At 42.7% G+C, this 27,879-nt stretch overlaps 1 protein-coding gene across 4 annotated transcripts in view; it reads left to right on the top strand.

Annotated features, from left to right (window-relative positions):
• VPS8 (VPS8 subunit of CORVET complex) overlaps window positions 1-27,879 on the top strand; it is a 91,318-nt gene that overhangs the window by 3,275 nt on the left and 60,164 nt on the right. For 2 of the 4 annotated variants that reach the window (XM_083741775.1, XM_083741773.1), the window contains exons 3-23: window positions 1,369-1,437; window positions 1,826-1,956; window positions 2,355-2,448; window positions 4,346-4,378; window positions 5,521-5,575; window positions 9,604-9,728; window positions 11,876-11,962; window positions 13,116-13,183; window positions 13,532-13,685; window positions 13,776-13,835; window positions 14,997-15,104; window positions 15,587-15,667; window positions 19,722-19,892; window positions 20,683-20,757; window positions 21,614-21,649; window positions 22,691-22,781; window positions 23,160-23,206; window positions 24,275-24,364; window positions 24,706-24,752; window positions 25,499-25,721; window positions 27,098-27,187. In XM_083741775.1, coding sequence (XP_083597901.1) covers window positions 1,369-1,437; window positions 1,826-1,956; window positions 2,355-2,448; window positions 4,346-4,378; window positions 5,521-5,575; window positions 9,604-9,728; window positions 11,876-11,962; window positions 13,116-13,183; window positions 13,532-13,685; window positions 13,776-13,835; window positions 14,997-15,104; window positions 15,587-15,667; window positions 19,722-19,892; window positions 20,683-20,757; window positions 21,614-21,649; window positions 22,691-22,781; window positions 23,160-23,206; window positions 24,275-24,364; window positions 24,706-24,752; window positions 25,499-25,721; window positions 27,098-27,187 — 1,935 coding nt within the window. The remainder of the gene's footprint in view (window positions 1-1,368; window positions 1,438-1,825; window positions 1,957-2,354; window positions 2,449-4,345; window positions 4,379-5,520; window positions 5,576-9,603; window positions 9,729-11,875; window positions 11,963-13,115; window positions 13,184-13,531; window positions 13,686-13,775; window positions 13,836-14,996; window positions 15,105-15,586; window positions 15,668-19,721; window positions 19,893-20,682; window positions 20,758-21,613; window positions 21,650-22,690; window positions 22,782-23,159; window positions 23,207-24,274; window positions 24,365-24,705; window positions 24,753-25,498; window positions 25,722-27,097; window positions 27,188-27,879) is intronic. The other 2 variants (XM_083741774.1, XM_083741776.1) reach the window with 1 other exon arrangement.

A 27,879-nucleotide genomic window follows, 5' to 3' on the forward strand; every position in this document is an offset into this window, starting at 1 on the left:
TGACTGGAAGTCATCTACTGTACTGTGTCATCTATTATCTGTTCTAAGATGCTGTGTCTAGTATGTTTTGGGCTGCTTTTGCAGTTGAATGGGTAGATTTGTTACATCATGTGGGTTGTTCTGTTGTCTTATTTTGATGTGGATGAAGATGGCTGAGTGCTGGAAGATTAACACTCCCCCCCCCCCCATATAAGTCCCAGACAATCCTAAAATGAAAGGGGAAAAGTGGGGACTGTAACATTAATTAAAATGCTCTTAAAGCAAATAGGAATTGAGGATTTGGAGTTTTCATTCGGGGGGGGGGGGAGTTTTCAGACAAACAATAATTATTGTGAGTACAGACTTCCTTCAGTCATAACAGTTCCCAAAGTGGCTTTCAGTGAACCAAAGCTAAAAACAGTTCTCAAAATAATAAATTGCTTAAAGGACCAGAAGGTGGCACTGGATGTATGCATTATTATACCTTCTTCCACTCCCAGATATTACGACTCAGGAGTAGGGACCCTGTGGCCTGCAGGCCAAACTTGGCCCATAAGGCTGTTTCTCCCAAACCACACCCACTTGCCCCACACCTGATAATCATGTGACAGATAGCTATGCAACTGACAGAGCACAATCAGGAGCCTTATAATGCTCTCCTGGTTGTTCAGTGACAAAGGAAAGCAGGTTTTGATTCTACTGTCCATTGGCTGATGGACTCTAGTGCCAAAGCCTCCTGGATCAGCTGCATATGGTGCTTTGAAGTCCTGACTTCAGAACTTCAAAGCATCCAATCACTTGACATCATTGTGACCTAAGGTGTTTGACAGCTGGGCAGTCTCTCAGGGTCTGTGATCCCTGTTCTAGCTGCTCTCTTAACCCCTTCATACCCCACTTTATGCATCTCTTAGGGGCATTCAGATGCAGACTTTTGGAAGTGCTTATACAGCAGCTAAACAGGGATTGACAATTTGAGCAATGGAGACTGCAGTTCCAATTCCTAAAGTGCCATCCTGCTGCAGCAGAGGAGAAAGACGGACATGGTCATCCTTTTTCTGGTTCTCACATTCAGGCTTTGGTGTTTTCATTACCAGAAAGTCCTGGGTTTTATGTTGTGTTTATGATCTGTGCGTTTTTTGTTGCACATATCTGGTATTTACATGGTTTACACTTTTGTTCAGCCCTAGATCATTACATTGATCAAATTCCCAATTTTTCGGAGTGTGTGTGTACAGTAGCTCCCAATTGAAATTTTCCTTTTGAAAGCACCGATTTTCAGAAAAGAGCACCCAGGGAAGAGTGATTAGGAGCATGAAGCATCTCACTGTCAAAAGTGGTCAGCCAACATCTTCATGATGAAGCTTAAAAATGTTTCTTTTTTTGATATAGATAGATGACAAGGAGTTTGATATTCCTCAGGTTGATACTCCCCCAACACTGGAAAGTATTTTAAATGAGGTGAGTTGAGCAGGGTAGTACAAAACCCTTATTTGCACACTATGCTGGAAGAGCAAAATGCAAATGTGCAATTGCTCACAGACTAATTTATCATAACGTGACACTGCTCTTAAACTACCTTGGAAAATGGGACCAAGCTCCTCTAAAAATTGGCAAAGCTGTTTAATTGGCATTGTGTGTTCTTTTCTCTCTGTGTGTGCCTTTCTGAACCCACCAGTAGGATTTTATTCAGCAATCTTTGAGCAAAGTCTGTCTTTCATCCCTGTCTAATACCATGCCTAACTGGCGCCTGGCAACCCCAGGCAGTACTGCTGTAAGTTACATTAGTGCATTGCAAGGCTGGATATAGCATGGTTGGCCAGCTATGTTATTTCTGTCTCTTTTTTAGACTGATGATGAAGAAGAGCCATTTGTTCTTGAGGATCCTTCCCTTCTAAATATTGATAACATTGACACTCACTCATATGATACTTCATCTGTAGCAAGCTCTGACAGCGGCGATAGAACACACCTGAAAAGGTAACTCTTTGTGGGCAAATGCCTTGATGTGGCTCCTTTGTGATCGATGCCATCACTGACAGTCTCCAGGAACTTACTTCATAGGATTGGTAACTTGCGCCCCACCATGGGAGAGGAGGTATGGCAGTTGCATGAGGGGGTGTAGGAAATGGCATAAGTGCCCTCCTCTCCTGTGCCACTCATGTCCTCACAGCTCCACCCCACTAGTAGCCTTCTGAGCTGACGTATCTGTGGTGTTGCACTGTTACATGTGTCATGGTAGCATTTGCATGGCTGTAGTGTATCCGGTGTTCTGCTGGCACAGTGGGACTTTAGCCCCTCATCTAGCAGTTTCTCACTATAGCACTGGGCTCTTAACTACATGTAGAGTTCTGACAGATTGTCCTTACTTTACGAAGGAAGAAGAAACTTCGTGATTCTTTCTCCATCCATGGCTCTGTGATACGGCTGTCCCTTCTGAAAGGAATCTCTGCTCAGATAGTATCTGCAGCGGTAAGTAGCTTTTCTCCACTGAGGCAGATGAGCAACATGAGCAGTACACAAGTCGGAAGAGACAATAGTTAGGTGGTACACTTACGATATTCATGCAGCGGGTAGAAAAGGATAAACATGAAGTTTGTTTTCCTAGTCTACAACTACAGTGGTGCCCCGCAAGACGAATGCCTCGCAAGACGAAAAACCCGCTAGACGAAAGGGTTTTCCGTTTGCGAGTTGCTTCGCAAGACGAATTTCCCTATGGGCTTGCTTCGCAAGAAGAAAGTCCATAGGGAAATCTCCAGGGACCTCTTTTAAATGCTGGCGGTGGGGAGCAAAGACCTCTTCTGAAGGCCGGCGGGGGGCGAAAGTCTTTGTTCCCCCCCGCCTGCCTTCAAAAGCCGTCCGGGATACCGGAGAAACGCGCTGCGTTTCTCCGCTCTCCCGGGAAGGCAGGCAAGGGGGAGCAAAAACTTTTGCCCCCCGCCGGCCTTCAGAAGAGGTCCAGGACCTCTTCTGAAGGCCGGCGGGGGGCAAAAGTTTTTGCTCCCCCCCGTCTGCCTTCAAAAGCCGTCCGGGATAGCGGGAAGCGCTTCCCTGCTATCCCGGACCGCTTTTAAAATGCTGGCGGTGGGGAGCAAAGCCTTTCCCCCCCTCCGGCCTTCAGAAGAGGTCCAGGAAGGCCGGCGGGGGCCGAAAGGCTTTGCTCCCCACCGCCAGCATTTTAAAAGCGGTCCGGGATAGCAGGGAAGCGCTTCCCGCTATCCCGGACGGCTTTTGAAGGCAGACGGGGGGGAGCAAAGACTTTCGCCCCCCGCCGGGCTTCAGAAGAGGTCCCCCCCGCCTGCCTTCCCGGGGGCTTTAAAATCGCCCTGGGACAGCGGAGAAGTCCTCCGCTGTCCCGGGGCGATCTTAAAATGCTGGCAGGCAGCAGCGAAGCCTTCACTGCCGCCCGCCAGCATTTTAAAAAACCCCGGGACAGCGGAGGACTTCTCCGCTGTCCGGGGCGATCTTAAAATGCTGGGGGTGGGAAGAAAAGCCCTTGCCCCCCCCCAGCCTTCAGAAGAGGTCGGGGGACAGACTGTCCCCGGGCCTGGTCTGAAGGCGGTTTCCATAGTAACGCATTGATTGATTTTCAATGCATTCCTATGGGGAACCGTGCTTCGCAAGACGGAAAACTCGCAAGACGAAAAAACTTGCGGAACGAATTAATTTCGTCTTGCGAGGCACCACTGTAACTGGGATCTAGGGATTTGGATATGCGGTCAAACACACTCTTCCACTGCGTCATGTTCTGTTTCTATTATTTATTTCTATTTATTTTATTTCATAACATTTATGCACCGCTTGATTTGTAAAAAAAACAAAAACCCTCAAAGCATTCTAGTGTTGTATCTGACTGTCATGTGGGTTAAAAAGAGCTCTGCTAAACTCGCTGGTGTTAGTTTGAGAATCCTGAAAAAAACCGATTCTCTGGGTAATTTTAGGACTGGGTGTGAGCTCCTTTTAACTCCATACTGGTGATGGTCACACATAATGGCAAACCGAGGAGGAGGATCCTTCTAGCCCCTGCATTTTGTAGCTTTGGGGTATTTTCCATCTGTGGAAAAAGCAAAATCCACTCTGGAGTGAGCAGAACCCTTTTCTGCGCAGTCATAACCTGATGAATTCCCATATGGAATTAATTTGGTTGTGGGGGGTGTTTGAGTCAGAGCTTCAGCTTCTTAATGGCAAGTGTAGGCTTAGGTTTGAACCAATGACCCTCAAGAGCCTTCCATCTCTACAATTCTATGATTCTGTTATTTCAAATGGCAAGTTGGGAAGCCTCACATGATTATATCTGACATGCAGATTATTTTGTGTTTCACACTTATGATTATTGATGCCAGTTGCATAATATATCTTTCTCTTTTAGGCCAAAGTGGATGCTGGCTTACCCACTGCAATTGTAAGTTTATGAATAATTATACAATGCTTGTTTCATTTTTGACATTCTTAAAGCCTTGCTCCTAGATACAGTATTTTTACAGACCCTGTTTCTTTCCAAAAGTATTTCATTTGTATTACTATATAGAATGAATAGATGTGAATAATCCATGTAACAAAATAAAGGACCCAAAGCAGTGCACACAATCTGGTACTCCAGTAACCCTTGCAGTAGCTGTGATAAGCAACATTTGGGTGTAAAGCTAAGCTATGGATTGCCAGGCTTGGGCTCCTTAGCCATGAGAAAGAAATGGGAAACTCTTGCTTTTAATTAACCTCTTTTATCTGAGTTTGGTATTACCTGGTCAATCTGGAGTTAGCCTTAACCATAGTTTATTGAAACAACCCAACTTAAAACCATGGGGTGGGATTCATTGTTGTGCTTTGATGAATGTTTGCACAAGCCTTGCAGCTTGCCAGATGGAACATCCCCCCTCTCCTTCCCCTGTGTGCTGTTCTGAAGGTTCTGACACCTCCAGAGCCAATTTCAGGCACACAAAGAGAGTGAGGAGGGAAGCCCTGTTGCACAAATGGAAGTCCTTATGTAGGGCTTCTGCTATAATGGGGCTCCTTAGGTTATTCCAACCCATGGTTTATGAAGTTGGCTTGTTTCAATAGGCTATAGTTAAGATTAATCACAGTTTAGGATTTGGCTGTAATTCTAAACTATGATTACATTAAAGTGAAAATATCCTTTCTTTTCCCTTGTAGAGGCACTGGAGGAGGAAAGGGGAATAGATGAGCCCAGTTTTTGTGCACAGGCCAATGAGTAGGCTTAATGAAAAATCAGGAAGTCTAACTGCCACCTAATGTATATGATGATAATCCAGTCAGTCACCTGTTCCAATTATAAAGGTCATTTGGATCAGTTCTTTTTGTGAAATAATCTTTAATCATTTGGTCAGCAAGTGTTTCTGATATGGCTTCTTCTGAGTCCTTTATAGAAACCTATTCCATGGGTGCATAACCTTTTAGGGTTAATTTCTAGTTTCAATTTTGCATACTTAAAACATTGATAATCTGATTGCTGCTTTTGGGTTATTGCTTATTGTCTGCCTTGTTTTCAAGTGTCTTAATGCTTTCCCTTGGCTTTGCTTTGCTTAGGCAGCATCAAGTCTCATAGCAGTGGGAACATCCCATGGACTGGCACTGATATTTGGTAAGCAAGGGTACCTGTTGAACTACTTAAACTTCAGAAAATCACTTTGAATTTGATTTCTGTGGCATATTCTATGTATTTTGTTACTGTATTTTGTTACATAAGTAGTACCAATATGTCTGGTCATCTGATTCAGTAAGCTTAGCAGGACGTGCTACATGTAAGTAAGTAATGTGATGTATTTTAAAATGATGTCAACTTGCAGGCTTTCTGGATTAAAAAATAAGGTAGGGGTTTGGTTTTTTTTTTACTCGGTTCTCTGTATTGCATTTCAAGGAAGTGTTGTCTGGATATGCTGTTTTGGCCTCATGTTACAATGAAATGAATAGGCATTTTGCCTGTTGCTCCCCACCCTGCCACCAGCAGAAACTGATTTGTGATAGCCTCTTGCTGAACATAAACATTTTATTGAGTATTTTTCCTCCCTATTGACTTCTGGCTTTTCTTTCTCTCTCAACTTTTTTCCTCATGGACTGAGAAGGCAAAGGTATAGTATCGCTGCATCGTGCATGTAACTTGCATGAACAGATCCACATTTTAAAACTGCCACAACTATGCTCTGAATTCTGATATGGTAGATTAAATTTATATTTATTGAAGGTATTTGTACACCACTTCCTGAAGGTCTGGGCAATATGTTCACAATGTAATTTTAGGGCATAGGGTGCAGGAGTTCATATAAAACCCTGAAGCTATTTCCTGTGCTGGGAAACTCCTCTGAAGAAGAGACAAATATTTTGTCTGTAGCTTTTAGTACATCATAGCTTTGATTACCACTCTGGCAAGAGGTACTGGTCTTCAACCAGAACATATTCAATAACCGCCTAGACAGTTACGGGGAAAAGAAAGTACACCCTCTTTGAATTCTGTGGTATTATCAGCACGGTACCAGTCACCTCCTCCTTAGCAGGTCTTAAAATTAGGTACCGTAAATGCAACCTCAGATGAACAACAACACATGACATACTACTCCGTGTCACGGTTTATTTAACAAAAATAAAGCCAAAATGGGGAAGCCGTTTGTGGAAGAACTAAGTACACCTTATGATTCAGCAGCTTGTAGAACCACCTTTAGCAGCAATAACTTGAAGCAATTGTTTTCTGTGTGGCTTTATCGGCTTCTCACTTCATAGTGGAGGAATTCTGGCCTGCTCTTCTTTACAATGTTGCTTCAGTTCATTGAGGTTTGCTGGCATTTGTTTGAGGAAACTGGCTGCCTGCCACCTCTGACGGTGTTATTGCTTTTCCCACCTGCCTTTCCCTCTTCTTCCACCATCCGTCTGGTGGACACTCTTCTCTCCAGAGGCTTTGGCAAGGTGGGGGCGATCCTGAACCTCACAGCTAATTAAAATGATAAGGTTGGGATGTCCTTAAAGGTTAAGGGACCCCTGACCATTAGGTCCAGTCACAGACGACTCTGGGGTTGCAGCGCTCATCTCTATTAGCTGAGGGAGCCGGCGTACAGCTTCCGGGTCATGTGGCCAGCATGACTAAGCTGCTTCTGGCGAACCAGAGCAGTGCACAGAAACGCTGTTTACCTTCCCGCCAGAGCAGTACCTATTTATCTACTTGCACTTTGACGTGCTTTTGAACTGCTAGGTTGGCAGGAGCAGGGACCGAGCAACGGGAGCTCACCCCGTCACAGGGATTCGAACTGCCAACCTTCTGATCGGCAAGCCCAAGGCTCTGTGGTTTACACCACGGTGTCACCCTCGTGAGATGTCGTTATGGTTAAGCAGACTTTCAGAACACAAGTTAATTGGCTGAATTTGCTTAACCATAAGGATGGGATGTCCTTATGGTTAAGCAAAATTAGCCAATTAACTTGTGTTCTGAAAGTCTGCAGTAGGGATGGGTGAGGGCATTCCCCACCCCTCTGGTACATCTGACTGGGTTGATTCCTGGGTGAAAGCCAGAAACAACTAGGAAGGGTGTGCATGTGCCTAACCCAGCCTCTTGGTGAGAGATGGATGACTAGTGAAGGGTGAAGAGCACGGAAATCATTCATGGGTACATTCGCAGGATGGGTGGGTGGGCAATGTGAGATTGAGCTCTCCCTTTCTGTGGTGGTCCACCATTTGTGGAATGCCCTCCCTAGTGAGGTGCATCTGCTCCCATCATTAATTTTCAGAAGGAATTTGAAAACATTTTGGTTTACTTAGGCGTTAGGTGGCTGAAGGATACCTCTTCCTGGTAACTCTGAAGTGACTGGATAAAATAATGTTTTTAACTTTAACTTTTCTTGGAAATTGTGGATGTGTTTGCTGCATTTATATAAATGAATGAATGAATAAAAACCTCGATGATAATAATAATAATTAATAATACTTGAAGCAGAGATATAATGTGTGGGAAATGATGATTTGATTTTTATGGAGCATGCTCTGTGGTAAATACAATTAATTAACTTAATTCATTTATTAAAAAAAATTATATACAATTTCCTCACAAAACATTAGGGGTGTGTACAGCAACAGAAAAAACTTAAAAGCAGTACAGAGCAATCATTAAAGTGACTGGCTACCCAAGGAAATTTTAAACTGCATAGGCCTGTCAGCATGTGTTTGGCCCATACTTCCTGGATTTATTTTTTAATGTGTGGTGTTTTACTGTGTTGCAACAGTGTAAATGAATCCGGGTTTTGTTAAATGCTGTTTGTTCTTAATAATTACAAATAATAGGTAATAACATATCCTTCCACTACAGACTTTATGCATTCACAAGGTTGCAAAACATCCTGTTCACAACCTATTGTTGTATTGACATCCTTCAAAGATCAGCGTATGAATTTTTTTATTTTTCAAAAGAGTTTGAAGCCATATACCTAATTTTTACTTCCTCTAATCCATTTTTAAAGTAGCTGCTGTTGTATTAAAAAAGAAAGTTTGACAATATTTAACATGCATATAAGTTTAAAATACTTGGGCATAAACCCAAGTTTGATCACATTAGTATCATGTACTGAAAATGGATAAGAAACTTCACTCAAGTAGCCTTGGGACACTTACAGTTTTTGACTAGAGAGTCTAACCAGTTTCTAGAGAGCTGCTGAACTAAAATAAGGAAGGTGTTTTTCCGCTCCCTTCCTGTTTGAATAACTGTCTATGCCATATCACAAACTAGGTGTGAGATGAGGATTGTTGCAATCTTTAGTTTGGTGATCTTCATTCTCATATATTTGTGTGTATGTAATCTTGCTTCCAAACGGGTGTGGGGTTCAGTGGGAACTGCTTATCTTGACCTATAGGATTTTGTATTTTTCATTTAAAAAAAAATATTTTTTACATAATCTGTGATGGTGCTAGTGGCAACAGCAGATATTGTCCATTGGCAGCCTGATACCAGGTTTGTGACCTTGAAATTCCCTCAGTGCAATGTGCTTCTATGGCATTTTGGGAGGAAAACGTGGAGGCCATAGCAAAATAATTTTCTGTTCTATTCTTCCCCTTAAACTTTTAAATGAGGCATAGATTTTATTCTACTCTCCATTTTTCTATTATTCTCTAGCCTTTTTGTATTAAATTTCTAAAATAGAATCTTTCTCTTGAAAGAACTGAAGTGTTTTGTTACGTTATCTCTTGACTTTATTATTGACCTGCTTCTGTCTCCTTTCTTCTTGCTGCTGCAAATAGTGCTATTTTCTTTTTCTTTTTTATGTGTTTTGGGTGTCATAGCTCTTCACTGTTAGAATTTTAAATTCTGTCTTTAAAATCACATAAGCGGTTGCTCCTCATTTTTCACTCTCCACAAAAGCTTTCTTCACCTCCTCCTCCTGGTGATTTGTAAGCATGTTATGCCCAATTTAGGTGTCACAAGTAATCATGATTATGCAAACCCGGAAAAGAAGGATGAGGGTGAGAGACCACGGTTTGTTGCTAGTTCTCCATATCATGGGTTGAATGATTGAAAATGTGATGTCTGAAATGAGCCAATTCATGATGTGTAGAATTACTCTTGATTCTAGGATGGATGTGCTGATCTGTGGTGTTGATGTACCCATATGTTAACTAGGCATACTTTGTGTTTAGATCCTAACCAGGCTCTTCGGCTTTGTTTGGGCAGTACCGCAGTTGGAGCACAGTATGGGGCTATATCTGCTCTTAGCATCAACAACGATTGTTCAAGACTTCTGTGTGGTTTTGCAAAAGGACAGGTAAGGTTGATATGTTCCATAATACTGTGCATGCTTACTCAGAAGTAAGTCCAGCTGTGTTCTGTGTACCCCAAGGTAGATGTGCAAACTCAGGGGTTACGTTTCAGTGAAATCGGGTAAAGTGTGGAGCACCCTCTCAAAACGCCCTTTAAATTTCCTCTCTGCTGTTCTCTTTTCAAACCATACCAAAAACACTGTATCCAAAAATATCCACGACTAGAATTGAAGCTCTGGGGCTGACAGGAGGCTGGAGGCTGCATGCAAAATCTGCTGCGCCACCCCGCACACCAGCTATTAGGCGGAGAGGCTGAGCAGTGTAAACAAAGCCCCGTTGCACCTTCAGTCTCTTTGGGGCTTCCTCTGCCTTCACTGTCATCCTCTTTGGGCTCCAGGGAGGGTCTCCTCATGAGCTCCTGCCATTTCTGGGTTTGAACTGAATTATTTTATTATTTCCCAGCACCACTCGTGTATGTGGTTGTGTGTAAGTGAGGGGACACCTGTAATCAATGGCTACTGGTTGCGATGGCTTTGTTCCAGTGTGGTGTAGTGGTTAAGAGCGATAGACTCATAATCTGGGGAACCGGGTTTGCTTCCCCGCTCCTCCATATGCAGCTGCTGGGTGACCTTGGGCTAGTCACATTTCTCTGAAGTCTCTCAGCCCCACTCATCTCACAGAGTGTTTGTTGTGGGGGAGGAAGGGAAAGGAGAATGTTAGCCGCTTTGAGACTCCTTCGGGTAGTGATAAAGCGGGATATCCAATCCAAACACTTCTTCCACCTCTGCTGTCCAAGGCAGTGTCTCTGAATTCCAGTTGCTGGGGATTTCAAGTGAGGAGACTGCTATTACACTCGGGTTCTGCTCACAGGCTTCCTGTGGGTATCTGGTTGGCCACTATTGGAACAGAATGCTGAACTCAATGGCCCTTTGGCCTGATCTAGCTAGGCTCTTCTTATTTGGTTCTGGAGAGCAATGATTTTCTATTTACACCTTTTGTTATCTCCATAGATAATTTCTTTCTACTGTGGCTTATTGTAGGGAGAAGCCCGATGACCCCAAATGTGATATAGATTAGCAAGCAGTACATGTATTCTATGCAGTACTTCTTTGTACTCCGTGAGGTCTTATTTTAATGCCAGAAAATTCAGCTTTTGTTTAAGTCTAGCTTTGATTTTCTCAATACAAATGTCATATGAAAGAAAACATCATCAATTTTATTTCTTTATTTTGTAAACTCTATATTTCAGTTCCTAGCAAAACTTTCAAAGAATAGATAGATAGATAGATAGATAGATAGATAGAGTCATGTTCATTATTTTGGAAATTGGGAGTGAGCAATCTTGGCAGTCTTGCTCAATCATGTTGGCTAAGCTGGTGGGAGGAAGCTTCTGCTTTTAAACTGATGGACAAGCCATAGTGCAGTTTGGATGTGATATGGCAATTAAGAAAACTTTGTGGCCTTCCCCACCCTTTTGCTCCACCCTCCCTTGGCTCATACAGCCCTTCCTTTTCCTGTTGTTACCAACAGTAGTTTACAATCATGCCTGACCAGTTTAACCCTAATTTCTCTTAACCATAATTAGCTTTCAAACCAGAGTTTGAAACCAGGATTAGACCCCATTTGGTCTCAAAATGTGCTTAGCAGTAATTTTTGTTAATCATGCCAGCTCAGACTTTGCAGTCAGGATAGTTACTGCTAGCCAGGAGAAAGCGCTGAGGAGGGAAGGACATAGGAGCCAACTCCTAAGGGCTGAGGGGACTTCACCCTCTCAATTTTTTTGAGGGGGCTGCCCCCCCAGTTGATGGACATTGCCATTCAAATGGTGTGCAAGCACTGTGTCATGTGATGCAGGGCGCTGCTTACCTGACACCCCCCATATTTTATTCAAGTTGGCACCCCTGGGGGGGGGGGAGGAGTCTGCTCCCAGTTCCCAAACCATGGCAGTGGGGAAGTGTGATATCTGAATTAGACCTTTGTTCTCTAAAGCTTTATAAAATGTGAAGTACACTCTGTGCCTGGAAAAGTAGGACAAAATAATTGAATAACGCTTGATTACACAAGAAGATGGTTGGCAAATATTTCGTAGATGTCTTCATGCTTTGGTAATCCAGACTTGAATTAGAGAAAATTAATGGTCTTTTACTTATAGATTACAATGTGGGATCTGGCTAGTGGAAAGCTTTTGAGATCAATAACAGATGCTCATCCTCCAGGAACAGCAATTTTGCACATCAAGGTAAGAAATATTAATTAATTCTGCTTTGTGAGCTGTGTTGGCTGCACTGAAATTGTGTTAGATCTTTCTGACGATAATAAATTGTGCACACCTAATACAGCACCGGTATTTCTTACCTCAAAATTTGAATTGCATAGGAAAGAGAAGTATATTAAAAATATCCCACCCACTTCTGAAAGGCGACAGATATTTAAAAATCCAAGGCCTGGTTATAGAAGAAAGCTTTTGCCTGGTGCATAACAATATATAATGATGGTGCCAGGCAAGAGCATTCTACAAACAGTGAGGCACATGAAGAAGGGCCTCAGATGATGATCGCAGGGTCCGGGTTTGATTCATAGGGCCAGAGGCAATTCTTGAGGAACCATGGTCCTGATCCCTTTAAGACTTTATAGGTCAAAACCAGCACTCTGAATTGGGCCTGGAAACTAATTAACAGCCAGTGCAATCAGGCCAGGTTTGGCGTTATGTGCTCAAACTGTCTTGCCTCAGTAAGCAACCTGGCTGCTAAATTCTGCACCAGCTGAACTTTCCAAATTGTCTTCAGAGGCAGCCCCACATATAGCACATTACAATCCAGTGGTACCTTGGGTTACATATGCTTCAGGTTACATACGCTTCAGGTTACAGACTCTGCTAACCCAGAAATATTACCTCAGATTAAGAACTTTACTTCAGGATGAGAACAGAAATCGTGCTCTGGCGGCGCGGCAGCAGCAGGAGGCGCCATTAGCTAAAGTGGTGCTTCAGATTAAGAACAGTTTCAGGTTAAGTATGGACCTCTGGAATGAATTAAGTACTTAACCCAAGGTACCACTGTAATCTGACCTGCAGGTTACCAGAGCATAGACAACAGAGGTTAGGCTATCCCTGTTCAGATAGCAGTGAAGCTGGGCTAGCAGCAGAAGCTGATAGAAGGCATCTGTACCACTGAGGCCACCTGAGCCTCAAGCGACAGCAGTTGGTGCAGAAATACCCCTAAGCTGTGTAACCGCTTCTTCAGAGGGAATGTGACCCCATTAAGAGCAGGCCACCTCCCATCCATCTGGTTTAGGGTAGTGCCCATTAACAAGTGAGGTAATGTTAATGAAAGAAAGTTTTAAAAGTTGCTGCGAAGATAGACGCGTGGGGGGAAAAGTAATGTTCTGTTCAGTTTACAGATGATCCAACGCTAGCGATTTGCAACGACAGTGGAGGCTCAGTATTCGAACTCTCTTTCAGGTAAGAATCTGTGGTGACAGCATTGTTGGAAATAGACCCTTTATAATGGAATCTTTTCTAAGAACTTGAAGTGCAGCATTTCAAACACCAGGTTGTGCTCAAGATTTCAAGTTGAACAGACTGAGGAAAAACACTAGAGGCTTTAGAGGCCTCATTCTCTCTTGAGTATCCTTTAAGTATCCTGGTCAGTATCATTTATGCTGCATTTGCAAATGTAGTTGTTAAAAGCCATTCCTGGAATTACATGCAACACTTTTGAAAGCTAAATTGTATATGCATTTTCCTATACACACAAGTCACTGTTGTAAATTGTTGCTGTTTGTTTATGTCCTTTTACTTTATTCTCAGGAGAGTCATGGGTGTGAGAACATGTGAGTCACGCTGCTTGTTCAGTGGTTCCAAGGGAGAAGTCTGCTGCATTGAGCCTTTACATGCAAAGACTGAACTGAGAGACCATCCCATCACCCAGTACTCCCTGCTTGCAATGGCTTCCTTAACAAAGGTGACTTCTACACAAGACATCCTGTTTTAAAATGGAATAAGTATTGCCGAATGCAGAATGTTTATTACTTACTTTCATTTCTACCTGCAGATTCTTGTCATTGGCTTGAAACCATCTTTGAAAGTGTGGATGACTTTCCCATACGGCCGTGTGAGTAATTTTGACAAATTCATGATTGTTCAAAGTGCTCTGGTGGAGCATGAGGGTTACTGAGGCCAACCCTACCATGAAGCAGAGGGAGGAAACTGCCTTGGGTGATAGATGCTGCCCCTCACACTCTGACTGTTTCTCCTGATCCTGCCCCATTCAACCCAGCCATTACCCTCTGTTGAAGGACAGAGTTGTGTTTCCCACATGACTTGTCCTGCACCCCCAAAATTTGCCTGCCTCCTTCACATGCAGTGGAGAATGTTCCTTTCTTGAATCAACTTCTGGTCTAGGCTGCTTCTGTACATGTGACTAGAGAGCACAACGCCATCTTGTCCTTTGCCTAAGGCAGAAAATTGTCCTAGGCCAGGCCTGAGGATTATTTGAGGAGAACCTTAGTTTGGATGTCTAACACAGCCTTCCATTGTCTTGTAATAACTTTATACAATACACACTGCACCGATGGAGTAATTCTTTGCCAAATTAGGTATACCTAAGACCATTGATGTGGGACGTGGGTGGCGCTGTGGGTTAAACCACAGAGCCTAAGACTTGCTGATCAGAAGGTCGGCAGTTCGAATCCCCGTGACGGGATGAGCTCCCGTTGCTCAGTCCCAGCTCCTGCCAACCTAGCAGTTCGAAAGCACATCAAAGTGCAAGTAGATAAATAGGTACCACTCCGGCGGGAAGGTAAACGGCGTTTCCGTGTGCTGCTCTGGTTCGCCAGAAGCGGCTTAGTCATGCTGGCCACATGACCTGGAAGCTGTACGCCGGCTCCCTCGGCCAATAAAGCAAGATGAGTGCCGCAACCCCAGAGTCGGCCACGACTGGACAAAATGGTCAGGAGTCCCTTTACCTTTACCTTTAAGACCATTGAAATCAGTAGGCTTAAGTGCACCCACCTCTGCAAGGACTGGAGATGCTAATGTTGTACATTTCAAGCTAATTGCGTCTTTATAAAGCTTTGGAAAGTAAGGAATTTTTTATATATATTTAGTAAAGAGCATGATTATAGCATGGTTGAATCAGCAAGTTTTTTTGTAAATTGAGTTTAAATTAGACCAGTATATTTCACTTTCAAACCAGTACTTCACCCCCCTCTACAGTCAGTACTTTTTCTTTCTTTTACTTGGTGCTAAGAATCTCGTATATTTTCATCTTTAGATGGACCCCTCCAGTGTTCCATTGCTAGCATGGCATTTTGTTGCTGTACAGACATCTGTGAATCCTGTGCTTGCCTTCTGCCGAGGAGATGTTGTCCATTTCCTTCTGGTAAGGTTCATTTTATCAATCAGCTTTGGAGAGTTGCTTTCTAAATACATATTCCCTCAGAGTAGTTGGTCATTAACTTACAGAAGCTCAGACTGTAAGATGGCAACAGTTGTGTTGTAAATGAGTTTCTCAGTTTACTAGTCTGTTGAAAAAGCCAAAGTATCTAATTGTTCAGTTTGATTTTCACTTGAGTGTACATTCGTATTAGTGGGAATCACTTTTATTTCCTGAATTATTTGTATTAAAAAATATATCAGAGCTGTTCTCAACAAATATGATACAGTAAAACACACACAAGCTGATCACCAGCTGACTATCATGAAAAATGTTGGCAAATTTAAAAAGTTTTCTGCAGGTGTTAGACGAAAACACAGCTGAAGGTAGCACAATTGTAAGCAGCCCAATTGCTGGATGGACCAATGGTCTGACTCTGTATAATGCAGTTTATTATGTTCCTATGAATTACCTAATTTCATCACCAGGTCAAAAGAGATGAATCTGGAGCAATACATGTTACAAAGCAGAAGCAGCTACATCTGCACTATGACCTCATTAATTTTACAGTAAGTTGTTATGTTTTATTTTCTAGTGGGAAATGCGAAGAATTTTGTTGCTAAAAAAGAAATAGGCATTTCTTCCATTTAATAGGCTCTTAACTCTTCAGAAGATGAAACTTGTCTGGGTAATGATGGTGAGGGGTGTCAGATGTTTATGTAGTGGTCTCCCTGCTGGCCTCTGTTGGCAGAGAGGAGCACCACCATTTAGGGAGCTGTGCTGTGACTGAGGCTGCAATGTCACTCAGCTAAGCTACTTCCAATTATTCTCTCACCTTTTTTTTAGCAGGATCCAGGGGCTCAAGGATCCCCCTAGCAAATAACAAACAAAAACCCCACAGTCTGACATGACCAGTGCAAGCTGGTTGCTGAAATGGCTCCTCAACGTACAGTGAAATGGCTTTCAACGTACAGTGGAACCTAGCTTCAGGTTACAGACTCCGCTAACCCAGAAATAGTACCACAGGTTAAGAACTTTGCTTCAGGATGAGAACAAAAATCGTGCTCCAGCGGGGCGGCAGCAGTGGGAGGCCCCATTAGCTAAAGTGGTACCTCAGGTTAAGAACAGTTTCAGGTTAAGAACGGACCTCCAGAATGAAGTAAGGTACCACTGTACTTAAATACATTGTTGCCACTTTAATAGTTCTCATTGTGTTGTCTCTTGAGCCGCGATCTTAATTTCTTCTGATTTGCCTTAGTTTGATTCTAGTAATAATAATAATAATAATTTTTTATTTATACCCCGCCCTCCCCAGCCAAGGCCGGGCTCAGAGCGGCTTACAAGCAATAATAAAAACAAGATGAATGATTACAACTTAAAAACAAAAATAAAATACAACATTAAAATAATGGAACATTAAAATATTAAAATGTAGCCTCATCGCAGGAGAAGGAAAAGAAAGAAAGAGGAGGAAAAAAAAAAAAGAGAGAGAGAGAGAGGGGGAGGGAATCAAATTGGCTCCAAGCCAAAGGCCTGGCGGAACAACTCTGTCTTACAAGTCCTGCGGAAAGAAATCAGATCCTGCAGGGCCCTGGTCTCATGAGGCAGAGCGTTCCACCAGGCCGGAGCCAGAGTTGAAAAGGCCCTGGCTCTGGTTGAAGCCAATCTAACTTCTTTAGGGCCTGGGACCACTAGGGTGTTATTATTTATGGACCTTGAGGCTCTCCGTGGGGCATACCAGGAGAGACGGTCCCGTAGGTACGAGGGTCCTAGGCCGTGAAGGGCTTTAAAGGTCAAAAGCAGCACCTTAAATCTGACCCTGTACTCCACCGGGAGCCAATGCAGCTTGAAAAGCACTGGGTGAATATGCTCCCATGGCAGAGACCCCGTGAGGAGCCTCGCTGTAGCATTCTGTACCTGCTGGAGTTTCTGGGACAGCTTGAAGGGCAGCCCCGCATAGAGCGAATTACAGTAGTCAAGCCTGGAGATGACCGTCGCATGGATCACTGTGGCCAGGTCGGGGCGGGAAAGGTAAGGGACCAACTGCTTGATGCGGCGAAGGTGGAAAAATGTCGCCTTGGCTGTTGCTGTAACTTGCGCCTCCATGGAAAGGGAGGCATCAAGGATTACACCCAAACTCTTAACGGAAGGCAATGGCACTAATTGGGCCCCCGCAAGAGAAGGGAGTTGGTCCCTCATCCCCATGCCATCCCGACCTAGCCATAGGACCTCTGTCTTTGAAGGATTTAGTTTCAATCGGCTCCCACGAAACCATCCAGCCACAGCTTCCAAGCATCTGGTCAGTGTGTTCGGGGCCGAGTCAGTGTGGCCATCCATCAGCAGATAGAGCTGAGTGTCATCAGCATATTGGTGACAGCCCAGCCCATAGCTCCGGATAATCTGGGCAAGGGGGCGCATAAAGATGTTAAAAAGCATCGGGGAGAGAGTTGCGCCCTGCGGCACTCCACACACGAAGGAGTGGCGCAACGACATTTCCCTCCCTAATGCCACCCTCTGTCCCCGACCAGAGATAAAAGAGCACAACCAGTTACGGGCTATGCCCTGTATCCCTACGTCTGCAAGGCGGGGTCCAGAAGATCATGATCGACCATGTCAAAGGCTGCTGACAAATCTAAAAGGATCAGCAGTCCTGACCCACCTCGATCCAGTTGTCTACGGAGATCATCTGTTAGGGCAGCCAGAGCCGTCTCCGTCCCAAAACCAGGACGGAAACCGGACTGAAATGGATCTAATGCCGATGTTTCCTCCAGAAACCTACCAAGCTGTTCAGCAACCGCTCTCTCAATTACCTTACCCAGGTATGGAAGATTTGAAACTGGGCGGTAATTGGATAGGTCTAAGGGATCTAATGAAGTTTTTTTTAAGAGTGGACACACCACTGCTTCCTTCAATTCCCCTGGGAATGTCCCCGTGTCAAGGGACAAATTGATAATTTCAACCAGGGGGGTCCGCACAACATCTGGACACTCCCTAATCAGCCAAGACGGGCACGGATCAAGGAGGCAGGTGGTGGGCCTACCAACTTGGAGGAATCTATCCACATCAGTAGGGAGTATCCGATCGAAATGGTCCAACACTGGACCTGAAGTCAGTCGAGGGGCCTCCAGTTCAGTCACTGTATCTAAATTGGCAGGGAGGTCACGGCGGAGCAACAGGACTTTCTCCGCAAAAAAACTCGCGAATGCCTCACAGCTGTGGGTCGAATTTGTGCTTAAATTTGGTTGTCCTCCTAAGGACGTTATTGACCTAATTATTTTAAAAAGTTGTGCCGGGTGAGAGCTAGCGGATGCAATGGAAGCTGCAAAGTAAGATTTCTTAGCAGCTTTCATAGCCATCTCATAGGCTTTCATAAGCGTCCTATAAGATGTTCTTGAGGCTCCGTCACGAGTCCGTCGCCATACTCGCTCTAGCCGTCTGAGATCCCGCTTCATTTTCCGGAGCTCCTCAGTAAACCAAGGGGCCCGGTTTCGACGGGGTCGCAGAGGGCGCTTAGGCGCGATCTCATCAATGGCTGCCAAGAGCCGGTTATTCCAGTCCTCAACAAGGTCATCTAATGAGTCGCCAGGAGGAGCAGGGTTCCGCAAGGCTTGTCGGAATCTATCGTCAACATTAACTATTATTGGAAGTGTGTTTAAGACTTGAATAACCTGGAGGTTTAAAAAGTATAAACGTATAACCTACAAATATGAATTTTTTTAAAACTTCATTCTAGTTTTGTGCCTTGGGGCTTAAAGGAGTGCTTCAAGTTTTGCTCCCAATGGTTGTGGAGACCATCATATTAAGAAAGAGCTTGTCATATAATTGTGGGGATTTGTACATCACACTTGAGATTTTCCACTTTAAAATGTATATTTCTAGTCTTGCTGATTGTGGTTAAATATTCCCAGGAAAATTACATGACATTCCTCTCTAACATATTTGTACTGAGACCCCAACTTCTAAAGTTAGTCATGTTGCCACCAGCTATATACAGTGGTGCCTCGCAAGACGAAATTAATCCGTTCCGCAGGTCTCTTCGTCTTGCGGTTTTTTCGTCTTGCGAAGCACGGCTATTAGTGGCTTAGCGGCTATTAGTGGCTTAGCGGCTTTAAGAAAAAGGAAAAAAACTTGCAAGACGAAACGTCTTGCGAAGCAAGCCCATAGGGAAATTCGTCTAGCGAAGCGACGCAAAAACCGAAAAACCCTTTCGTCTTGCGCATTTTTCGTTTTGCGAGGCATTCGTCTTGCGGGGCACCACTGTAATTCGGATGCTATGGCTTTATAAGATTTACTTAAGAAGAAGAAGAAGAGTTTGGATTTGATATCCTGCTTTATCACTACCCGAAGGAGTCTCAAAGCAGCTAACATTCTCCTTTCCCTTCCTCCCCCACAACAAACACTCTGTGAGGTGAGTGAGGCTGAGAGACTTCAGAGAAGTGTGACTAGCCCAAGGTCACCCAGCAGCTGTATGTGGAGGAGTGGGAACCGCAAACCCGGTTCCCCAGATTACGAGACTACCGCTCTTCACCACTACACCACACTGGCTCTCTTAGTGCCCAATAATATCCCCTGTCCTTTTGTGTTATTACTTGTTGGTACCTGTTACCTTTGCTTGATTTCTAGTGGATAAATTCACGCACAGTGGTTCTTCTGGATAGTGTGGAGAAACTGCATGTGATAGATCGTCAGACGCAGGAGGAACTTGAGACTGTGGAGATCTCAGAAGTCCAGTTAGTGTACAACAGCAGCCATTTCAAATCATTGGCTACAGGAGGCAATGTCAGCCAAGCACTGGTACGGCCAAATGAGATATGTACTTAATGAACATGTTGGTTTGTTAAGAATTCCTATCTAACATCTGGTGTGTCCTGAAACTGCAGCTAAATAACATCTCTCTCTCTCCCCCGCCCCCACCGTTTCTTATTATAGTTCTCTATTTTTGTACAATTGGGTTCTGTGTTCTTCCTTTATGGCATAACTGTAGCAATAGAGAGAAACTGTATGGCATAACTGTAGCAATAGAGAGAAAAACTATTCTACAATGATGAGAGCAGACATACAGAAAGGACCTTCCTCTCCTTCCCAACTATATACACTTCAGCACATCCAAAAGATACCTTGAAACTCTGCCATCATTTTGCTGCACACAGAAATTGTTTGTTTGCTTACATAGCAATCACAGTCTCATATCCAGATTTTAAAACTTGACCATAGTTTTGTTCTGTCTCTTGCCCATTTGGTAAATTTCAGCAGAAATTAGCTTATGTTTCAAGCTTCTGCATTGCAAACTACACGTCTGAAATATAGTCAACCTATTTGGTAAATATTAGCTGCCTTGTTGACCCATAACACATCATTAAAACTCTTAGTGGATCACAGATGAATGTGAAATAACTACTAAATGCTCTACTTTGAATTTGTCACCTGCTACTATACAAAGGAGAGAGAGAAACGACTGAATAATTAAGCTTGTCTGGCTGCACTTATTTTTTCCATTGCCCTATATTCCTCATATATTTTCTTACTAATGAAAAACACCACTACTGTACTCTTGTACTAGATAAAAACACTCCATGTTTTTTAGGCGCTGGTGGGGGAGAAAGCTTGTTACCAGTCCATCAGCAACTGTGGTGGTCAAATATTTTATTTAGGCACAAAGGTAAGTATGACCAGGTTCTTCTAAAACTATTTTATTATTTACTAGGCCTCTTTATCTGCCTCTTATTAGAATGATTAAGTTATTATTATCTCAGTATAGAATTATTTGTCATTTGTTTTAGTACTTGTAAAGCATGTTGTGTGCTTTGGCAGAAAGGTGCTGTATGTAAATGTAATAAATAGAATAAGGCTATAAATGGCTCCTAGTCATGATGGCTATATATACTACCTCCAGCATCAGAGATGGCATGAGAGGTTTTTTGTCTTCACATGTTTCTTGTGGTCCTTTCATCTGCATCTTGTTAGCCAGTGTGGAAAACAGGATGCTGGATTAGATAGCCCTTTGATCTTAAACTGCGGGATTCATGTTTCTTCAGCACCTAGAATAAATGTTTCCCTAAGCATCCTGCCAGCTAGTACAGTGGTGCCCCGCAAGACGAACGCCTCGCAAGACGAAAAACCCGCTAGACGAAAGGGTTTTCCGTTTTGGAGGCGCTTCGCAAAACGAATTTCCCTATGGGGTTGCTTCGCAAGACGAAAAAAATCTTGCATCCCCCCGCAGGTTTTTTCCGCTTTTTCCGCCCTTTTCTTAAGCCGCTAAGCCGCTTATCAGCTGTTCCGCTGATAAGCCGCTTAACAGCTGATCGCTGGAAGCCGCTTGACAGCTGTAGCGCTAATCCGCTAAGCTGTCAATGGGCTTGCTTCGCAAGACGAAAAATCCGCTAGACGAAGAGAATCGCGGAACGAATTCTTTTCGTCTAGCGAGGCACCACTGTATGGGAATTCATAGTTACTACCAACAAATGCTTAAGTAGACAACTGCATTTACTTGTGCTTTTACTTTCCTCTACTTTCAGTCTGTCCATGTGATGACACTGAGAAGCTGGAGAGAGGTAAGAGAAGAGAAAGGCCCTAGTGTATTAAGGCTGCAACCTTAAATTCACTTACATAGGACTAAGCTTTTCTGAAGTAAGTTGGGCTTATAACTGAGTTATAGGATTCCTTCCAGTAGCACCTTAAAGACCAACTAAGTTAGTTCTTGGTATGAGCTTTCGTGCATGCACATCTGTGTATCTGAAGAAGTGTGCATGCACACGAAAGCTCATACCAAGAACTAACTTAGTTGGTCTTTAAGGTGCTACTGGAAGGAATTTTTTTTGTTTTGACTACGGCAGACCAACACGGCTACCTATCTGTAACTGAGTTATAGGATGACACTGTAGAGAGCTTAGGTTCATGACTTGGTGACAGGAGGAATGAGCTGCCTTCAAGACAAAACTTTGATGAGTAAATATATTATGGACAGAAAACATGGGTTTCCTGTTAATTGAATGCAATATTTTCACCAACCAACATAATAAAGCATTGCTAATCTAGACTGCACTGTCTTTTTTTTTTGTAATTATTCATGATGCACTGAAAGATCACCTCTGTACTGTTGATGCTGTATATGTATCAGCAATGAGGGAAACTTACAAAAATGTGAAGAAATTGCTAAAGGGAGTTAATGGATCATGTTCCTTCCATCAGCAAACCCCATAGTTAGTTTTGTTCCAAACTGACAAGGGGAAGGCAAATAAAATGGGTTGGCTTATAATTTTAACTGCCATTAATTATTACCCAGCTCCATGTTATTCAAAGGGCAGTTGTTTTGATGTTATGATGTTAATCAATTTTCAAAGCTTTATAGAATGGATTTGTGGAGTACTGTTTTTGAGTGGCTGATTGATCTGAGACACGTGTATGTGTGGGTCATGCACATTGTATTTTTGCGGGGGGGGGGGGGCGTTGAATGTTTCTGTGTTGGAGCAAGCATCCTAGAAATGTCTTAAAACACAAACAGAGCAATTAGAATTCCTGAATTAAATCCTTAATTGGAGATTGCCTTTGGTCACAATCTGTAACAGTTGTCGCTGTTGTGTATCTGCCTTCAGAGAATAGATCATCTTCTGAAACAAGACTGCCTTAATGAAGCACTGGCTCTTGCTTGGTCCTTTCATGAAGGAAAAGCCAAGGCTGTTGTAGGTAAGTTTGATTTAGGTATTGTACCACCTAAGTAATTGCTTCAACAAAAGCCCCCCCCCCCCCCAATTGCTTACCTTCTAGCAGCTGATCTTAAGAGGTATATTACCTATGAACATGGGACTTTCCGCTTTCTGTCCTGGCTAAAAGCCATTATTGGTACACCTGCCTTTCATAGATTTGTCTAATCCCATGCTAAAATTAATCCTGCCTGTGTTTTAATTCTACAGTGTATGTGGTGGTGGTTATACACTTTAAAGTTGTGTTTTGAGACATTTAATTTTTTTTAAATTGCCTACTCTGAGTTATAATAAGTGAGGAGCTTTTTCATTTGCAGTCTGACCTGGAAAAGACTTGGTATTCTGTTTTGTTTTTTAACAGGGTTATCTGGAGATGAACAGAAACGAAAGGCTGTTGTTGCAGACAGAGTGAGTTTTTCCTCTTCCTAATCTCATCTTTTTTTTCAAATATAGAGCTACATTCTGTCTTTTTTTTCTGTACGATTTCGCTTTTGTTTTCCCAACAAACAGCTTAATTAGGGTGGGTGTGTTGGTATATGTCTGAATGTAAAAGCAATGACAATTAAAAGTCATACTTGCCATCAGTGCATATTGTTCTCTTACATCATAAGTGATGCTCATCCTTATTAACAAATACCAGAGTACAGTGGTACCTCGGGTTACAGACGCTTCAGGTTACAGACTCCGCTAACCCAGAAATAGTACCTCGGGTTAAGAACTTTGCTTCAGGATGAGAACAGAAATCGTGCTCCGGCACGGGGCGGTGGGAGGCCCCATTAGCTAAAGTGGTACCTCAGGTTAAGAACGGACCTCCAGAATGAATTAAGTTCTTAACTAGAAGTACCACTGTATATAGTTACACCTCCAAAATGATTAAACATTGACACTGTACATTAACTGATATTGGGTCCAAACTTTGTGGGAGGTCCAGGTAGCCTTAGTGGTTCGAGGCCCCCTTAGCAGCTGTGACTGATACCACAGCTATGGCTGTTCCTGAACCGGCAGAGCCTTGACCACAGTAGTTCAGTCTTTGCTGACTTCAAGCTTGGATTCCTGGCAATGCACTCTGTGTAGGGCTTCTCTTGCACTTGATCTGGAAGCTGCAGTTAGTGCAGAATGCTGCAGCATGGCTGCTGACAAGAATGAGACACCTGTGCACTGGCTGCTGATTCATCAAGTTCAAGGCCATTCCTATTAGATTCAAAGGATTGTGGATAGGAAACCCAGCATCTGTGAGAGAACTTTGGCAGCTGGACAGCCCACCCCCAATTCGCCCCTCCATCCCTTTCTGAACTCATTCCTAGGGCCATAAATCAGTGGTAGAACATGTGCATTGCATGCAGTAGATTCCACATCCAGTCTCTGGCATCTTCAGGTAGGGTTGGGAATGTTCTCTCTCCTTCCATCGTCAAGCACCTTCCTTTCATTTGAAGCATGATGGGTGCTTCTTACCTCTGTAATCTTTCTCTTTCACAGATGGTTGAAATTCTTATTCATTTTGCTGATCGAACGATGAAGAAATGTCCTGATCAGGGTAAAATCCAGGTGATGGAGCAGCACTTTCAGGTACAATGCTTTTGCAGTGATTTCTCTTTTCTATTTCCACTTAAAATTCAGAGGCTAAAACAGTTATGAATTGTTTCAAGAGAAATGGAAGCACCTATATAAAAATAATATTTCCTTGTATAGGCTGCTATCATCTTGTAGACGCAGGGTTGATTCTTCTGCGTCAGAAAAAAAATTCAAGTCTTGAGGATAATGTGCAAGCAATATAGTGACTTCCTTTTGTGATCTCCCTCTATCAGTGCATGTTTAATCTTTTCTGGATAACAGCTACAGAGCAGTAATAGGAGATCAGGTAGTACTTGTGGATTGTTAGTGACACTTTCTGTGTGGTTTTTTCGCAGGATATGGTGCCTGTCATTGTTGATTACTGCCTTCTGCTTCAGCGGATGTAAGTGAGAGCATGAGAAACTTGCTTACTGAATTCAATAGATTTGCCATATATACTGCACCAGGACTGCCACCTATAGCTGTTCCTTGCCTTAATGACAAACAGCAGGTGTCCCAGAAGAAAAGTGGAATATGAGAGCTGACAATGATGGAACAATTGAGCCACAGGGGAAGGTTTTCTCTAAATTTCCTGTCTGAATGATCTTGAATTACAGCACTGCATTCGCAATTGCTTATTTGTAAAATGGTGGGTTTCTAAATGGATTTTCCTTTTAAGACCTCACCTTTTAAAGTTTTTTGGTCCGAATGACAGATGTTTCAGGAATTTTATCTTTTTGAATTCCAGTGCAAATTGACTTAATCTGTGCCTTCTGGACTCATATGCAGATCAGAATGCAATTATCCTTTTGGATTTCACATTTATCTGAATTTTACAAAGCAGTTCTCACTTTAAAAAAAGTACCAAAATGTTTATTTTAAGATACGGTATGTTGCTAAATGACATTTTGTGAAAAAAATACATATTTATAGACTAATATGTATTTGAAACATGGGACAGAACAGATTTACTGTCTGAACACATGCAAAACTGATACTGGCAGAAATAGATTGATCAGTCCCTCATCCATAATATGAATGCAGGAAGTGTTTTTGCCTGCTGTGTATGCTGTAGAAATCAACCATTACTAGCTAAAATAAGTTTTTAATTTTTGATAATTACTTATTCACTTGTCATCTTCATTCTAGGGATCTGTTGTTTAGCCAGATGTATGACAAGATGAGTGAAAATTCTGTGGCAAAGGGTGTCTTTTTGGAGTGTCTTGAGCCATACATTTTAAGTGATAAATTGATGGGAATTACAGCTCAAATTATGAAAGATTTGCTGCTTCACTTCCAAGATAAGAATTTAATGGCAAACATGGAGGCTTGCATTGTACATATGGATATCACCAGCCTAGACATACAGCAGGTGATAATTGGTAACCTTCATATTTTGACATGGATGTAATCTCATTCTGCTGCTGTTTAAGTATGAATGTTTTCAATAGTTAACGAACAAGATGTTTAAAACGTTTTGTGTTGCATTGTGCCACAGAGATGCTCCTGGGCTCTGTAAAACTCTAAAAAAGCATTTTAGAACCAGACAAGATCTCTTAGGGTAATCTACATTAATCTAGCTATAATTATGTGGATTTATACAAGTTTCAAACTTGGGGTAAATCGTGGGTGGGGAATCTCTGGTCTGCAAGCCAAATAAGGCTTGACCAGGCCTCCCCATTTGTCCTGCAAAGCCATTTTTAGGAGTTCATGCCCACTCGTCCTATTTTTGTCATGTATGATGTCACCAGGTGTCTCATGGGTAAGGGTGGGGCTTCAAAGTAAAAATTGGGCACTTAAAGTGAGCTCCCAATTGTTCTTTTGGTGAAACACTTCCACCACCCATTAACCACTCCTTCCGCAGGGCCTGTAAGACAGAGCTATTCTGCCTGATCTTCAATTTGAATTAGCCTGACCCTCTATTCCCTTTTCCCTTTCATCTTCTATGAAGAAACCCTTTCTGGGACCCCACATTTAAATTCTTGTTCACACACCTCCTTGCTGGCCCTAGTAGGAACAACTTGGCCAGTTAGCCCTGGTGACCATTTGATGTCTACTGACTGGGATTCCCCTCCCCCAATGACCCCTGAATTTTTGAATTTTATTGATATTGATGCTGCATTTTATGTTGTATTCTATGCTGTTTTATGCTGCTTTTAAGTCACATTTTAAACAATTACAGATAGGTAGCCGTGTTGGTCTGCCATAGTCAAAACAAAAAAAATTCCTTCCAGTGGTCTTTAAGGTGCTACTGGAAGGATTTTTTTTTAATTTTAAACCATGTTTTATATTTGCTGTTAGCCGCCCTGAGACCGGTTTTTAAACCGGGAAGGGCGGGGTATAAATAAATATTATTATTATGAGCAGTGGCTCATTCAAGGAGGGGGAATTGTTCTCCCTTCCAGTGCTGCTTGAACCTTAAAAAAACTGGAGGTTCAAAGAGCAGCACAGGACTGTTTGAAGGCTTTTGCAAAGCAGCTCCATACCTCAGTTTAAGAAGCAGCATGGTTGTATTTGTAAAAGGGCTTTAAACGTCTCTTTGAAAAGCCAGGAATTCCAAAAGCAGCATGTGGACGTTGGAAAGCCCTTTGCTACAAATTACCTCCCTTCCCCCTCATTTAAGGAAATCAGTTTCAGCTTTTTGTATATGTATTTCTCTACATTATCTTCTGAGTCCACATGCTGCTTACTATCTGTTATAGTGCTGAATAAATCTTCAAGTCTCAAGGCATATTTTTTTGTTCCTAGGTGGTCCTCATGTGCTGGGAGAATCGTTTGTATGATGCCATGATCTATGTCTACAACAGTGGCATGAATGACTATATTACACCAATGGAGGTAGGAAGGTTGCAGCCACATACTAAGTACCTTTTATGCTCATCATCAGTTTTCTGCAAGACGCTTAGCTAAACATCAGCCCCAGCCAGGGTGGCTGATGGTTAGGAATTAAGGGAGTTGGAGTCCAACATGGTCTGGAGGCCATCACATTGGTTTCCTTTACTCTTTAGCTTTAGACTGGAGCAGTCCAGTTTTTATTCTTCTTTAACTGCAGTTCTTATTTATTCTGAACATTGTGCATGTTTACGGAGAAGCCACACACACATTCCCTGGGTGACATTGGCCACAGCCATTTTCTCTGAAGCTGGGAGCAATAAGTCTCAGGGTTCTTATCAAGCATCACTAAACATAGAGCTGGTTTAAGTAATTTCAAGGACTTGCTCTTCAGCCAGTGGTTGTTTTTTTCAGACCAAATAAATAACTATGCAACATTTGACAATAAACAAGTCAGTAGCAACCTATTTACTAAGGACGTAGCCAATGTATACTGCTCATAAGATGTCTGAAAAATAATCACTATTTTATTTTTCTTCCAATAAAGTGCAAGCAAGCAATAACAGAATCGAAACAGATTTTAAATTAATGGAGGCTCTTATGCAAAAACTTTGTGATATTATCACTGATGCTGAGGCTAAGAGTGCATTGTAATAAACTGGTCATATGCAATAGCCTTCCAGAAAGAACTCATGGAT

This window comes from Podarcis gaigeae (assembly GCF_964106915.1).
Source record: "Podarcis gaigeae genome assembly, chromosome: 5".
Lineage (NCBI taxonomy): Eukaryota > Metazoa > Chordata > Lepidosauria > Squamata > Lacertidae > Podarcis > Podarcis gaigeae.